The sequence below is a fragment of the Trachinotus anak genome, unplaced genomic scaffold, assembly GCF_046630095.1.
Source record: "Trachinotus anak isolate AG129_WGS33_773 ecotype Australia unplaced genomic scaffold, CSIRO_AGI_Tana_v1 ptg000020l, whole genome shotgun sequence".
Lineage (NCBI taxonomy): Eukaryota > Metazoa > Chordata > Actinopteri > Carangiformes > Carangidae > Trachinotus > Trachinotus anak.
Window position 1 is genome coordinate 1,169,809 of NW_027273871.1, and position 14,597 is coordinate 1,184,405.

General features: G+C 44.2%; 1 protein-coding gene across 5 annotated transcripts in view; it reads right to left on the minus strand.

Moving 5' to 3' along the window:
- dclk1a (doublecortin-like kinase 1a) overlaps nt 1-14,597 on the minus strand; it is a 50,271-nt gene that overhangs the window by 3,923 nt on the left and 31,751 nt on the right. For 2 of the 5 annotated variants that reach the window (XM_071505978.1, XM_071505980.1), the window contains 11 exons: nt 14,461-14,555; nt 6,411-6,492; nt 5,147-5,319; nt 4,536-4,655; nt 2,960-3,106; nt 1,490-1,623; nt 1,212-1,289; nt 907-1,003; nt 715-795; nt 495-608; nt 166-239 (listed from right to left, as the gene is read on the minus strand). In XM_071505978.1, the coding sequence (XP_071362079.1) occupies nt 166-239; nt 495-608; nt 715-795; nt 907-1,003; nt 1,212-1,289; nt 1,490-1,623; nt 2,960-3,106; nt 4,536-4,655; nt 5,147-5,319; nt 6,411-6,492; nt 14,461-14,555 (1,195 nt within the window). Of the gene's footprint in view, nt 1-165; nt 240-494; nt 609-714; nt 796-906; nt 1,004-1,211; nt 1,290-1,489; nt 1,624-2,959; nt 3,107-4,535; nt 4,656-5,146; nt 5,320-6,410; nt 6,493-10,075; nt 14,332-14,460; nt 14,556-14,597 lie in introns of those variants that run through there. The other 3 variants (XM_071505976.1, XM_071505979.1, XM_071505981.1) reach the window with 2 other exon arrangements.

Genomic DNA, 14,597 nt, shown 5'->3' on the forward strand with positions numbered 1-14,597 from the left:
ACATGAAGCTGTCAAAGCAGCACAGCAGCAGCCAGTCAGCAGGGCAGCACGCAGGGAGGGGAGTGGGAGAGACATCAATTTCAGAGGCACTATTTTGGTTTGTTTTGATTTCTCGCTGGTTTGTGACTGTCTACCCAGTTGTGTCTCTACGGAAACCTGGCGTACCTTATCCAGTACATGGCCGGGTGCTGGTAGAAATCCAATGACCCAGATCTCTGCATAGAAAAGCTGTCATCCAACTGAACACAAAGAGAAACCAGCACAATCAATCTAAACACCAGTTCAACAGGAACAGCAAAAGACACAAAGTTCACTCAGAGTCGTATCTGTTTTAAGAAGCAGAGGAAATGAGCTAAAAATCAACTTCCAGGAAACTACACACCTCTGTAGAAACCATTTCAATTCAGCTTAGTGTCACAGCTTTAGATGGACCAAACAATCTGTAGGACAAGTTTTGCTTATGATTACTGTAGTTTCCAGTAATAGCAACTTACAGAAATGACTGACACTCCTGCAGTGGTGTCGTTGACCTTCGGACTGGTGTTGAAGTGCTTCTTTATCTTCCCTGCTACTGACAACTGATGATCATTCTCGCATAGACCCTCGTCCTGTGTCCAGCGGGGGAGGAGATGGAAAAAATTTAGCGTTTGTGGGAAAATATTTCAACTGAATAGATGTGAGGGGCTCGGTGAGTTCAATCAACACTGTACTTACAGTGACCCAAGGGTGCTCTAGCACCTGGAGGGCAGAGTATCTCTGATCCACCTCCACCTCCAGCATAGATCGAATCAGCTCCTGCAGCACCAACCAAACAGCGGTTAGTTTTTACTCGCTCTATATAAAGTGAATTTCCTCCAACATGAGGCTCCAGTCACAGATGATGTCCACACGGACGTAGATACTCACCTTGGCCGTCTCTGACACATTGTCCCAGTACGGTAGAGGAAATTCTAGTTGCCCCATTAGTATTTGATCGAAAAGCACTTCTTGATCGTCGCTGCTCCTGCGAGCAAAACATTTCCACATGGACATGAGCACAGGCACAAAACACTGCTGTGATTGACAGTGTTCACAGGGGTAAAGGTGCAGTATGATTACCAACCATGAGAGGGACTCATACACAACTCTCTGATTGCCTCATTATTTCAAGAATCACTGTAAAAGTGAGAGCAGAAATTCACTCAGTGGAGCAGCTCTTGCTGTTAGCTTACCCTCGGAAGGGCGGGAAACCACACAGTAGGATGTAGGTGATGACTCCAGCTGCCCAGATGTCCACCTTAAGGCCATACCTGCACACAGACAAAGAAATGTGATGACTTCAAGGCAAAAATAGAGAAATAGACAAGATTTCTGAGCAATAATACAAAAGGTTATTTTCTCTGCAACTAGCATCAACTGCATATTGGACATGAAATAAATCATTACTATAAAGGACTAGTGTTTATTAGCGGTGTCGTCTGATTTGTCTATGCAACCTCGATGCGCTTACCCTGTTTCTGCGATGATTTCAGGTGCTACATATGTCGGGGTCCCGCAGACAGTGTAGAGAGGTCCGTCCACCACAGTCGCCAAACCGAAGTCTCCCAGTTTCAGGCTTTTGCTGCCGTCTGCATGCTCATACACCTGAACCACACATAGAAAATACACACGACAAATGCTTTTACATGTCTGATCTTTGACGGCCGCAATAAGATGAGTGCGACGTGGACTGTGAGACGAACAACTCATCTGTCTGCAGCTGCGTTATCAGTACCTGTGACTCTTGCTGCATTTGTGTGTGTGTGAGAGAGAGTGTCAAATCAGAAAAATTATGCAACTATTTTGGGGAAGAGTGATGCAGCCTTGGCTGCTTCATTTTCAGTGTATCCAGGCTGAATTTGTGGGGGCATGGAGGGACAGTGAGATGCATTGCTGTATGCCAACTTTTTTGATAGGCCCACTTGGGGGCACCAGAGTTTAGAATTTTCAAATCCTTCACATAGTAGTAGCTGTAATTAACTTTGAGGGATTTACAGTCAAGAACTGCACAAGTGCTTCAATGTACTGTTCATGTGAAAGTGTGTGTTTGCAACAGGTGTTATCATAGCACCGTGTGATACGATCTAACGATGACCATAAAGCTGCTAGAGATGCAGTGAGCAGCTGTTTTCAGTAAAAATCTCTCATACACCCCGCGACAAAGTTAGAGACTAGCAGTATTTTTGTGAACATGATAGAGCATGTAGCAGCTCCAGAGCAAGATATTTCTAGCAGGCATTGGTGGAGAGCTGCTGGATGTTCACTATATCAACTTTACACAGTGATAATATGTCAGGTTTAAAAATTGACCATAAAGTTCAATAAACTCAGTTTTGACAGAACTATAACTGTAAACGGCACAGTTAAAGTGATATTTATTGTGAGGCTTTCATAGACAGTGCCAGGTGTCCTAGTTAGATTGTCCACCTGCTACATACGCTTCGTGCTAAATCTCCCTACCAGGACCTTTAACAATAAAGAAAGAGCACACAACTGTGAAGCTAATTTCTCTTTTGGAAGCCCAGTCAAGCGCAACACTTCTTATTTAATTGAAACAGCTGGAAAGCAGAGAAGGGGGGGGGGGTACCATCTTAGGTCGGTTAGGGGTGAATGTGAATGTGTATCTCTGGAGTGAAATCTCTAAAGCCACTGCAGGTGAGAAAGTCTTAGTCTGGTCCTCACAATCAGATTTTTACAGGAGCAGCTGGAGGATGAGAAGACGGCGAGGAGGTCGACAGAAGGGAGAAGGAGGGAGGGAGCGCACAAATGAGGGAGGCTGGAGAAGGAGTGTGCAGGAGGTGTGAGGGCAGCGGGGAATGAGTCATCTCTGTGAGAGTCCAGAGTGAGTGATATGACTTCACTGCTCATTCAGAAAGAAGAGTATGCTGCGGCAAGTTACACGACCGTATAACACAGCGCAGACAAATGCAGACCCACTCACCAGCAGGTTCTCTGGTTTGATGTCTCTGTGCACAATGTTGAGGCTGTGGAGGTATTTGATGGCGTTGGCCAGATTGTAGAGCATGCCGCTGGCGTCTCTCTCTGTGTATCTGTTGGCAGAGGTGATGGCATCGAACAGATCTCCCCCCTGTGGACAAATCATGATGGACGGGTGGGCTGTCAGTAACAGGAACAATGTGGCAAGAGTTTCTCTGGCGCTGTCACAGTGAGAACCTCCAACTTTTCACAGCTGCTCATCTTTTCTGCTGAGAAGAGTTTTCAGCTCGAAAGTTGACTTAGTTTTCAGTCTGCTCAGCAAGAGGGGGGGGGGTAAACTGGGTATCCTCATTCCTCCCCTTAGTTGAAACATCTCCTCCCCTTGTCTTAAATATTTCGCTTTCATTTGAATTTTTTCCCCTTTTAATTCAGCCTCTCTTCTTTTCTCCCAGCCTTTCTCTTTGTCTGTCTCAGTTTCTCATATTTTTTATTCTGTCTGATTCTCACCCTCCTCCTCCTACCTCTCTCCCTCCGATCCTCTCTGTGTCTCTCTCCCTTAGTGGACTAACTGGAACAGAGGCTTAAAATAGGGACGAATCTCTTTCTCTCCCTGCACAGACTCAGACACACTGTCAAACGTCCGACCTGCACAGCAACAGTTATTTAAATGTGAGAGCTGACAAATCCCACGGCTCAGCCGCTAAGCAGTGCATTTGCACTTTTCTGCCTCATCTCTGTGGCCAAAAGTATGTGGACGCTCAGGCGTCATACCTACATGTTGATAGGTGGAAATCTCATTCTAAAAGCACGGTTGTTAATATGCTGCTCCTCCAGCCTCCCTGGAGGCTTCTGCTGAGGTCATCGTCTTCCACATCATATAAAAATATATTTATATATATATGTATTTCTTTATGGGAATTGCTTATTGTGCCTTCCCAAAAAAGATGGATGCACACCGTTTGAAACATCGTTACATGTTGTAGCATTACGTTTTCCCTTTATTGAAACTAAGTGACCGAGACAAAAACAGCACCAGGCATCTCCCTCTCTCCTGCTGCATCCATCTGTCTCTCTCCCTCGCTCATCCCTGTCATTCTTACGGTGACTCTCTCCACCTCATTCATCCACAGCCTCCTCTCGATCCTCCTACTTTGGACACACTCACACACATTTCTCCCACAGATTGCCTCTCATCTATATTCTGTAGTACTCCACACCACAACACCAACAGATGGATCACATTTCTGGCTCCTGAATTATGCACAAATATTTCTTGACTCAGAGAGCAGGAGAGAATGAAGAATGTGAACACATGAGCGCTCCAGGCCATAGACTGATTCTCTTGATCCCAAACTGTGCGACTGGTTGGATTTCATCGTTTGATTCACTGGCTCAATGTTGCTGCTCTGTCTCTGTCGCCGATTCTGCTCTCAAACTGGAGATAATGATCACTGTCACATATATAGAGAATATTAGCATCCATTAACTAAGTTGGGGAAAATATCTCGGCCTGCCCCTAACCAGAGAAGATGACGCACAGTTGCATGAAAATAAATAGTGCACAAACATCGACCACACACCTTGACGAGCTCCATGACAAGGTAGAGTTCATTGTAAGTGTCCACCTCCTCTATGAGCAGGACGATATTTGGATGTTTGACCCTACGGAGGATGGCCACCTCGTTCTGGATCATGTGCTCCTGGAACAAGAATTAAAATGCATTTTATAGCCAAGAAAAACAAAAATTAAAAGAACACAAAAGCAACTTGATGAGGGTGAAAATCGGTGTTTTGCTGCCCTCTCTGGTTGAGAGTTTCAAATTTGTCCCACTTCTGTTGAATCTCTGCGCTCTGCTGAATCTGTAACCACACCCTTCTGTGATGTCACAGTGTACAGACACACCCTGGAGTACACGTCTACATCACTGTAGCAGGTTAGACGGTGTTAAGTTGCTCTTTAAGTTACAAAAGTTAATACACACATCAGCCTAAAAATTATCTGATGCCTTGAGCCAGTAAAACTGAATTAAATTATTTAAGACATGGATTGCACTGAGCTTTGATGTTTTTTTTTAGTTCTTACTTTTTCTTGGTTGTTTGCTATACAAACAAAAGTATAAGTAATCCTACTTTTTACATGGGTAATATTCAGATGAAGCAACAGTACTTCTTCATGTGCAGGTTTGTTTACCTTGCCTCTGCATTTGCCCTTGTTGATGATCTTCAGAGCGTACTCCCGTCCTGTGGAGTGCTCCACACATTCTCGGACCACTGCAAAGTTCCCATCGCCTAACATGCGTCCCACCTTGTAGCGGTCTGATATGTAGGACGGCACAGCTGGAACCTCATCGACTAGAACCTCAGCTGCAAGGAGGAAGCATGAGGTTTAGTGCAGCTGAGGGACCATTTAGGATTCTTCAGCTCACTTTTTTCAAACTGATAAAAATTCATTGCGCACACACACACACACACACACACACACACACACACACACACACACACACACAGGTGTGCACAGAGGACATAGAGAGTCTAGTTAAAGGCTATAGCATGGGCTGTAGCAACAGTAATGGATAATAATCAGTTGATGCCTATGCGACATGATGCAGTGGTACAGAGCTTAGTGTGGCCTCACAGCAAGATGGAATAACCAGTACAGCTAATGAATGGATGGACGTTTAATTGAACATGAAGGTGGGATTAATAACAACATTTAAAAATAAGTAAAATAAGTTGCAAAAGGGTCTGATAAAAACATAAATATATACAGATAGCACAAGTTCATAAGAATATAGTTTATTAAAAATAGATATGAGCATTATCAGCTATAAATCATTCAGTTTTAAAGCCAATGAGGGCTCTAGTTACATCCCACAGTTGGTCACAATAAGGCCCTGCAGAGTGCCCTGTGAAGGGTAATCAAACTGGCAAATGAAAAAGTAAATGTGGAACCAACTGGTAAATCAAAATGTGACTACAAGCAATGAATGTTCAGTTAATGTTAATTCATGCATTGATTTATAAGACTTGAGGAGCTCCCCAGGGTGCTAAATTGGTGAATAAAATCTATGATAAACGTCACATAATGTTAACAGCTCCTTGACTCAAAGAGATTATAACGATCTTGGCGTTTCTTTAGTTCAGTGGATTGAGTGGCTGCCTTCCCTCTCATCAACAACACATAGAACAAAATTGACGAGCACTTCATTCTTTGCAGCGTTACAGACATTTACAGAGTCAGAGGGGGTGAGGAAAGACAACAGAGACGGGCAGAGGTGTGAGAGAACGGCGTGCTGAGCACAGGATGTACAAATTAGAACACAGAGATGAGAGCGAGTGAGAGAGCTGCATCAAAGGTCATGAACACGAGTCAGACCTGCATGATATTTGCAAGTACATCGCCTTTGCCCGCTGATGGACAGATGGGACGTTCTTGTAACACAAAGTTTCCTCACCTTCAGTCACGAGTCCATCCCCATCCTCCACGGAGCTGGAAACTTTAGCGGAAGACAGAGAGGTAGAAGACCCCTGGGACCCCTGCAGAGAGGGAGAGGGGCAAACAGAGAGCAGGACAGCAAGAGTGAGGTAATTACTTTAATTGGTAGTGTTGCTCAAAATAGTTTGTAATCCACCTTACACCCAATAAAATACAATAAAACAGTCCCTTCTGCTACAGTCCCAGCTGAGACAAATATGCACATCCAAAAATAGACAAAGGGACACTGTGCAGTGCTCATCTCATCCTGAGAACATCCTCATGTCTGTCTTTGTGTTTGTGTATCTGTCTGTTGTATTGTGCCGCCTGTGGTGTGTGCGTACACCGTGCCCGTGAAAACAGCCAAAATCGATTTACTTAAGCTACTGAGCTGAATATAAACCGGTTTCTTATCCAGCAAACCACCTGTGTGTGTATGTATGTGAGTGTGTGTGTGTGTGTGTGAGACTGGATCTCAATCAGCTCCTTTCCATTCACAGAACTTGAAGTAATTCCTGTCTAATTGCACCTTCCTTTCACTCCTCACTACTATCTTTAATAAAACATAAAAAATACAGGTTTGGGTGACATTAATAAAGGCGGATGAATACCACCTTTCATCTGGATGGTAAAGTGGGAGGTCATTAGGAGGGAAGAGAGCGGCTGAGATGCGGCGTCTGCATCCATCTAAAGACAAAAACTCATTACGCCCTCCACCTCATAACCCTCTGTCTGGTTGTCATGGAAGCAACAAGGATGGGGAGCAAGGATCTGGTCGGGACTGTAAATGAGAATCTACCCCTCCCCTTGTTTCTATCTTCCCCTCACTCCTCTCCTTCCCTCCAGAACCTGTTGATTTCAAATTCTTTTACTACATCTGGACAATTTGATCATGCTTCATTTGTAAGATTTTTCAGGATGTCTCTTTCCTTACTCACCCCCCCCCCCCCCCCCCCCCCCACCCCCCACCCCCCCCCCCACCCCCACCCCCACCCCCACCCCCCTCCCCCCTCCCAAAATCCTCCTCTCCTGCCTCACAGTCTGTCCCGGAGACACAGCAGTAAAGAACCTCTGGGGTTTAGAGGTTTCCAGCACTCAAATAAATCCCCCAGGCGCGACTGGCACGTGCAGCCTGGCCCTCGCAGTTTTTTTGAAAATAAAAGCAGGGCCCCTTGGCAGAGGTGAATTATTAATGTGCAGTTTGCTCTGTAAATGGTCTGCACTGTGTGTGTGTGTGTGTGTGTGTGTGTGTGTGTGTTGTTATGCATGAGCCGGTCTCCATGTGCAACTTAAGAGAGCATTTCGTCAGTGACCACCTCTATCTAGCAGATGATACATTTTTCTTTCATGTCTCATCTTACTGCAGGTGGCGTCAGGTATGTTTTTTAAAATCTTTCTCATGATGTCATGTTATAAATTCACACATCAATCAGTCCCGACTCCTTGCAGGAAATGAGATTTTGAACCCAGCAAGTGTTTCAAACAGGGTGATGTGACTAATCTGGCATCAAAGCATTTTAGCAATTATATTGTTATGATGTGTGAAAGTAAGTAAGTGTCAAACTATTCTGATTTAACACAGTGAGTTTCCAGCAACAGTGCAAAACATATCAACAGTATGGAAATATTTCTTTGGAACACATCTTGGTCATAACATGAAGAAATAAAAGTATTTTTCACGTTTTATTTCCTTTCTTTCACCCCAGCCTCATGTGAAGCTCTTATTTTTTAGGCTGTCCAGTCGGACTGCGGTACAGCCTGGAGAGTTGGCTGTCAGAGAGGGAAAGGCCACCCATCATGATGACTTGGATGTGAAAACTATTTACAGAGCTGAGCTGCCCTGTATCTCTGCCCAAGTAGCTGTCAGCTCTTTTACTCATCTCTGCTGCGGTGACCTGAAAGCCACCCAGGTGAGTGTAGCTCTGAGTCAGGCTGAATTTGGTTTATGTAATGTTGTTTTTGGTCGGGCGCCCTTCCCGGAACAAGCAGAGCGACTTAATGCCCGTAAAGCCGCTGACCCTCCTGTGCTTACTCGCCAAAACATCCTTCATATGCACTTTTATGTTCTCTTCCTGACTCATATATTTACTTCTCTTGTGCCCTTATCTCACGTCCAGCCCCGTCGTCTACTCGCTTTCTCATTTTGAACTCCCATCTCCCCCTTGCTGCCACCGAGGGAAACAAAGTGCTGTTGCTATGGAAACTGCTCGCAGAGAGGAGAGAGAGGCAGCTTATGAGGCTTCCAGTGTGGAGACAGAAGCCTATATATGGCCATTTCCTGTCTGCACGCTGGGAGGTGAGTTCAGCCTTCTATGAACATTGTGTCTCTCTTTCCTGTGTGAAAAACTATGAGACAGACGGAGTGACAGACAGAATGAGACAGAGAGAGAGAGAGATGGGGAGATAGGAAGATAGATGTATGGAGTCTGGTGTGGTTGATATTGATCATTGGATTTGGCAGGAACTGTCTTGTTATTGTTAGACCATCCCGCTTTCTCCCTGTTGCACAATACGACACACACTATTTCTAGCTCTACATCTCTACACTTTTGCTCTGGCTATGACTCACACCACTAAAAAACACAACTGACAAACCTTTTACATCATGGCTGGAGCCACTGCTCTTCAAACCTGCAAGGGCAGCGCTGAGCGGCTGAATACTGATCAGCGCATAAATAGGAATTAAACAGGATGTCCATGATTGACCTTAAGCGTGGAGCATCATCTCAGAAGCAGATGTGTGGCAGCAGAAACAATGATTTGTGCTGTGCTTGAAAAGGAAGTCCGTCAACTGTGGAATCCGGGCATTAAAAATGCACCACACATTTACATAACCAACTTAAGAGTACTGCTAGCCTTGTCCTCAGTGCCCCTGCTTGAATCTGATTACAACACACATCCTAAAGCCTTCTTTCTCTCCGTCCCTCAAGCTGGAGGAGCCAGACCTCTTCCTCCAGTGGCATTTCATGTCTCTTTCACTGTCATGCAATGTCCGGCAAAAGCAGGATTTATTGGTGTTTGCTTCAGTGGTAAAAAAAAAAAACCTAATAAGATTTGATAGAAATGGGGTACTTTGTTTTGTCCCAAGTTCCTACTCCATCTGTCTCTCATAAGAACACAAGGTACAGGAGATGATATTTCTTGGCTCTTATTTTGGTGTCTAGACTGACAGGAAAAATAATCTATTTGACTCTCGTCCGAGATGGTCAACACTGTTCGGGGGATTGTGTCTTTATGGTGCCAGTTGGGCACAGGGAAGTTTTCTAATCACGGCCCTCGTGGTCTGCAGTCCTGGGGAAATCACAGAAACGTGATTAAATGCTTCAGGGAAAATTGAAAACGGGAAGGAAGGAGACTTGAGCTGCCTCATGCAAAAAGAAAAAAATAAATAAAATCCAGAACAGAAGCAGTGGGGCAGGGGGGGATGAATACACCTCTGGGACTGTGTTTGTGTTGTAATCTCTGCTCTGCTGAATACAGAAGTTCAACCAAGGAGAACCACTGATAAATGTTAAAACATAAAGACAATCATCATCATCATCATCATGTTCATCCACCGTCTACTGAAAATGATCTGTGTGTTTGTATGTGACGAACAACTGTTAATGAACGCAAATGAAATTTTAAAAAAGCACAAAATGAAAATGAAATGACAATGAATTTAATGACATCAACAAATGGAAATTAATACATTAAATCAAAGAAAATAAAAACAGAAACGAATGAGCCACGAAGAGCTGGCAGCCTCACATCAGAAAATCACTGCGTGTAGATGATGGACCAGATTATCAAAATACAATTTAGCACAATTTTCATATTTACACATCTTTCACATATGTAAATGACCCAATGCCCTCTGCAAACTTTTATGAAATCAATATTTAAATACTAGAATTAGATATGAACACATGAGCCAGATTGGAATCATTTCTGACCAATTTTAATGGAATAAAATGTTCAATAAACAACGTTTTAGCTTTAAAATTGCAGCCATTGTTTCCCCCTTTTCCTCATGTGCTGCAGCCAGTCTTTGTGGCAGAACCAGGAACAAAAAAAAAAACAAAAAACAATTGAAACGAGCCACTAATGACATCAACACAACATGAAATATGAAATATAATACAGACAAATAACAAATACAATCCTTAGTAACAACACACGCACATGGATGAGATGAGACATTAATTAACATGTTCATAACACACACACATTCTTCTTCAGCCTGCTCTCTTTCTTTCTCACACACACACACACACACACACACACACACACACACAATCACACGTAATTTAATTATGAATCACCCGACACAGAATATGGATAATAAGAATGAGAGATGGAGCATGCAATTCAATGGATTGTGCACATGACTGACTCAATGGTGAGAGGTGGGTATGGGTGACATACTCCGGTTAACAATTAGCACTTTCTTTCTCTCATACACTCACACAAGCAGCCACCTGACTGCATCACAGTTGGCGTATTGGAATCATAGACCATCTGTTTGTCTTGCCTTCAGTCTGTCAGTCACTGCTCTCGGTGTGTTGTCTTTTTTTTTTTTTTTAAAGATTTATTTCCCTGTCTGTGTTTTTCCACATTTAATGGAGCAAACGGAAAGGGAAAGAGCTGTGACCTTGCCAGCTCATTCAATTCCTCTGTTATGTGTTTTTAAAGCAAGCATGGACAGAAAACAAAATGCATCTGTCTGCGGGTTTAATGATAAATGTGAATATGGAAGGCTAGGGTGCTGTTAGCGAGGCAAGCGGCCATGAAAAGACTATAAGGAGAAGAGGGAGGTGGGGGTGGGGTGGGGGGGGGGGTGGGGGGGGTGAGTTCATGAATGTAGACCATCTCTTCATGCTTCTGTTGCTAATTCATAAAAATGGGTCATACTAACGGGCACCAACTGTGTAAAATGCCATTTCATGCATAAATGTGTGTTTTTTTTCCTGAAGCCTGCATGAGTGAGTTTGCGTGCAACTATGTATGTGTGAAAGCGAGAGGAAAAAGCCACGGAGCAATGCCATGTCTGTATATTCTGCTCGGGGAAATAGGTTATGATGGGCTGAACCGTGCGAGCAGCCTGCTTCGGGCGGCAAAGTGCCTCTAAGTGTTTAAATGCAGGGTCCAGGGAGGTGAACCGTTTGAATGCAATATTCGCAGTAGGTCACTGAGGCTCTGTGGCTGCTTAGGAGATGGATTTGTGGAGGCTTTCAGAGCTTTATTGGCTGAAATTTCTAAAAGGATTTTAGCTATTCTTGAGCTCCAGATGTTCTTTTAAGAACACAGATGTTAAAATTCACACTTCGTTTTAAGGAAAGGGTCATTTCTGAGTGATGGCTTGGTAAGACTGAGTTATGCATTTTATGCAAATGAGTTAGAAACTTGCCATTGTAAGCCTAAGTATCCTATGATTATTCATGCATGTTTACACAGAGGTAACATAGAAGGAGAGAAAATGTGAAAATATAGTGTCAGAAACTTGGCGCCTAATTCTCAAAGAAGCTTAGAATTAATCTACAAGGGAAATGATGGAATATAATTTCTCCCTGTGAAGTTAATACTCTTTCATATGGGGAAGTGAGAGGAAGAGGGGATGGGTCGGGGTAAGTGAGAATGGATGGGAGCTGGAGTGAGAGAGAGAAATTAGAAACTGTCAGGGAGGGAAGGAACAGAGGGAGCGAGTCGCTAACAGGGCGGATGGAGAAAGTAAGAAGTGCAGGAGAGAATTACATCGTAATGTGGCTGAAGAGTGTGAAGCTGCCGAGTGGAGACGAGAGATAATGGGCTGTGAGGCTTCCTCCCTTCAGTCCAGCCAAGCCATCGCAGGCTTAGTGTGGCATGACAGCGAGCACAAAGCCGGGAATAATCTCCGGTTGAGAAATACACACTCAACTTGTTGTTGTGTAAAACTCAAATTTAACTGCTGTACCGCTGAGGTCAGGGCTGCACTACAAAGATAATTTGTGAGGGATAATGTTTAATGAGAAAAGTGAGTGGAAGGATGTTGAGAGGATGGGGAAAGATTTTTTTTCTCTCCTTTTTCTCATTACATCTGTTTAGCTCTCCTTCACCTCTCAAACCCTGACTTTTCAGGATCTCACTCTGAACCTGAGAGGAAAGAAGAGTTCAGCAGAGACGGGCCACTTTCGATATCCACATTTATTCATTCAGCGAGAAGGAAAGGGAGAGTTTATAAACCTCCTTCCCTCTCGACGCTGAAATCTATGGTGACCCACTTCCATTATACAGATGATTCTGTCCTGTCCTGTTCTCAGGAGCCAGGCAAGCCAAATCTGATCTGCTCCTGTTGTCCCAGACTGACCCTCATATCTCGATACAACCCCATCACTGATGGATTCGCAGGCCCGAGGGCCAGACTCTCCACCAATCCATTAATTCTTCCTGGCAAATCAAATGTAGCACCAGACTGCAGCTGCTGCGCGTGATAAATGAATTCTGTATGCTATGTTGATTTGAGTGTATAGTCACTCGTACAGACAATCACACAAACACTCGTTCATGCGCACAAGTCATTCACAACCACAGTTTTCTGGGTGTCCTATTAAAAAGCAGACACATTCTTGACTTCTCTTCCCGGCGCCTCTGCTGTCAGGTAGAACAGTGGTGCACACACGCCGTGCCTTTTCAGTCAGTGTGCCGGAGAACAAAACACGCAGACACACACAGGTGGGAGCCTATATGAATGCATCCCTGGTTCACATGCTGCATACTGCCGCATCTGTGTGCGGGTGTGGTGAAGTGAGCGTGTGAGTCGTTTGTTTATGATGGAGAAGGAACTAAACCAGCAACAGGCTTCGGAAATTAAAGAGCTGCTGCACGTGAGAAAAAACCAGAGAGACTGATTAGGATTGAGGCCGATATTAAAAGCTCGCCATCGTCGCTGTCAAGGAGTGGATTAGCACATACTTTGATCTTTGATCTTGATCTTGAAAACATACACACGCGCACAAACACACACGCACACACACACACACACAACACGCCTTACATGAACTCAGCCTCTCTATTGTGGAATTCAAGGTTTTCCATTTGAGTTGCATGCTCCTGCTCTGCACAGTGGAACTACAAGCTTTACAGAGTACACAGTGGGTTTGCATCTCAGATCCTTTCTTCTTTGTTATCTACAGAAAGCAGATAGTAGCGTTGAAATTTTTTTAACAGGGATTTTTTGAAACCCAGGCCAATAACTGAGTACTTGAAAAAACATGGCTGAAATAATTAAATTTACTAGTATAAAATGTGTTTCTATATCTTTTACATAATAGGACATGTACAAAATGACACGACTTGATAAAAAAAAAAAAAAAAAACTCATCCTCTACGAGATCAGTATTGTCTGGGTCTTTTCTTATGCTAACATGCAGCAAAGCACTGCCTGGTAGCTCACACGGGATGCAAACCAATTTTTGCAGAGTAAAAACAGGCTTGAAGATCAGAGCAGGCCGCTCACAAAGCCAATCGTCAGTCTCATCTTTAGATCAGATATTGCACAAATTACTGACTCGACAGATCGGGTCATCTCTGAGAGTCGGTGACATGCATCATTCATTGTTGGGCTACCAAGGGCAGGTAGGGTTCTGCATGAGGAACAAAGAGCTACAGGTCAGCATGTGTGGGAACGTGACAGAACATCAGCACGAGAGGGGGAATATTGCCCTGTTGAAATCTATGAACACTGAATAAAAGTTTGTAACATTAGAGGATCCTAACATGAGCCTGCCATTCTTGGAATCCCCAGAGCAGCACTGCGTGAGGTCAAAGGTCAAGGCCCCACCCCTTTCTGAGACAATAAAGATGTTGGGATGTTGTGGTTCCTTCGTATTCTAGCAACTCTAAGATGTAGTCGGCCTATGCTCAGTCACAGCTTTGTCCTTTTCCTGAGAACATAGAAGGAATGTGTTACAGATTTAGTGTCACTATATGTTAAGGGTGACTCTGTGTGTGTGTGTGTGTGTGTGTGTGTGTGTGTGTGTGTGTGTGTGTGTGCCTGTGTGTTCTTGTCTTACCCGGCGTTGGCTGAGGCTGCCCGGGCTGGTCGGGGAGGGGCTGGGAGATTTTCCCGAATGAGGAGTGGACAGCTGACTGGCCGGCGTCCCGTTCACTGGAGGGAGAAAACGAGAGAGAGGAATTGGAGCAGGGTGGG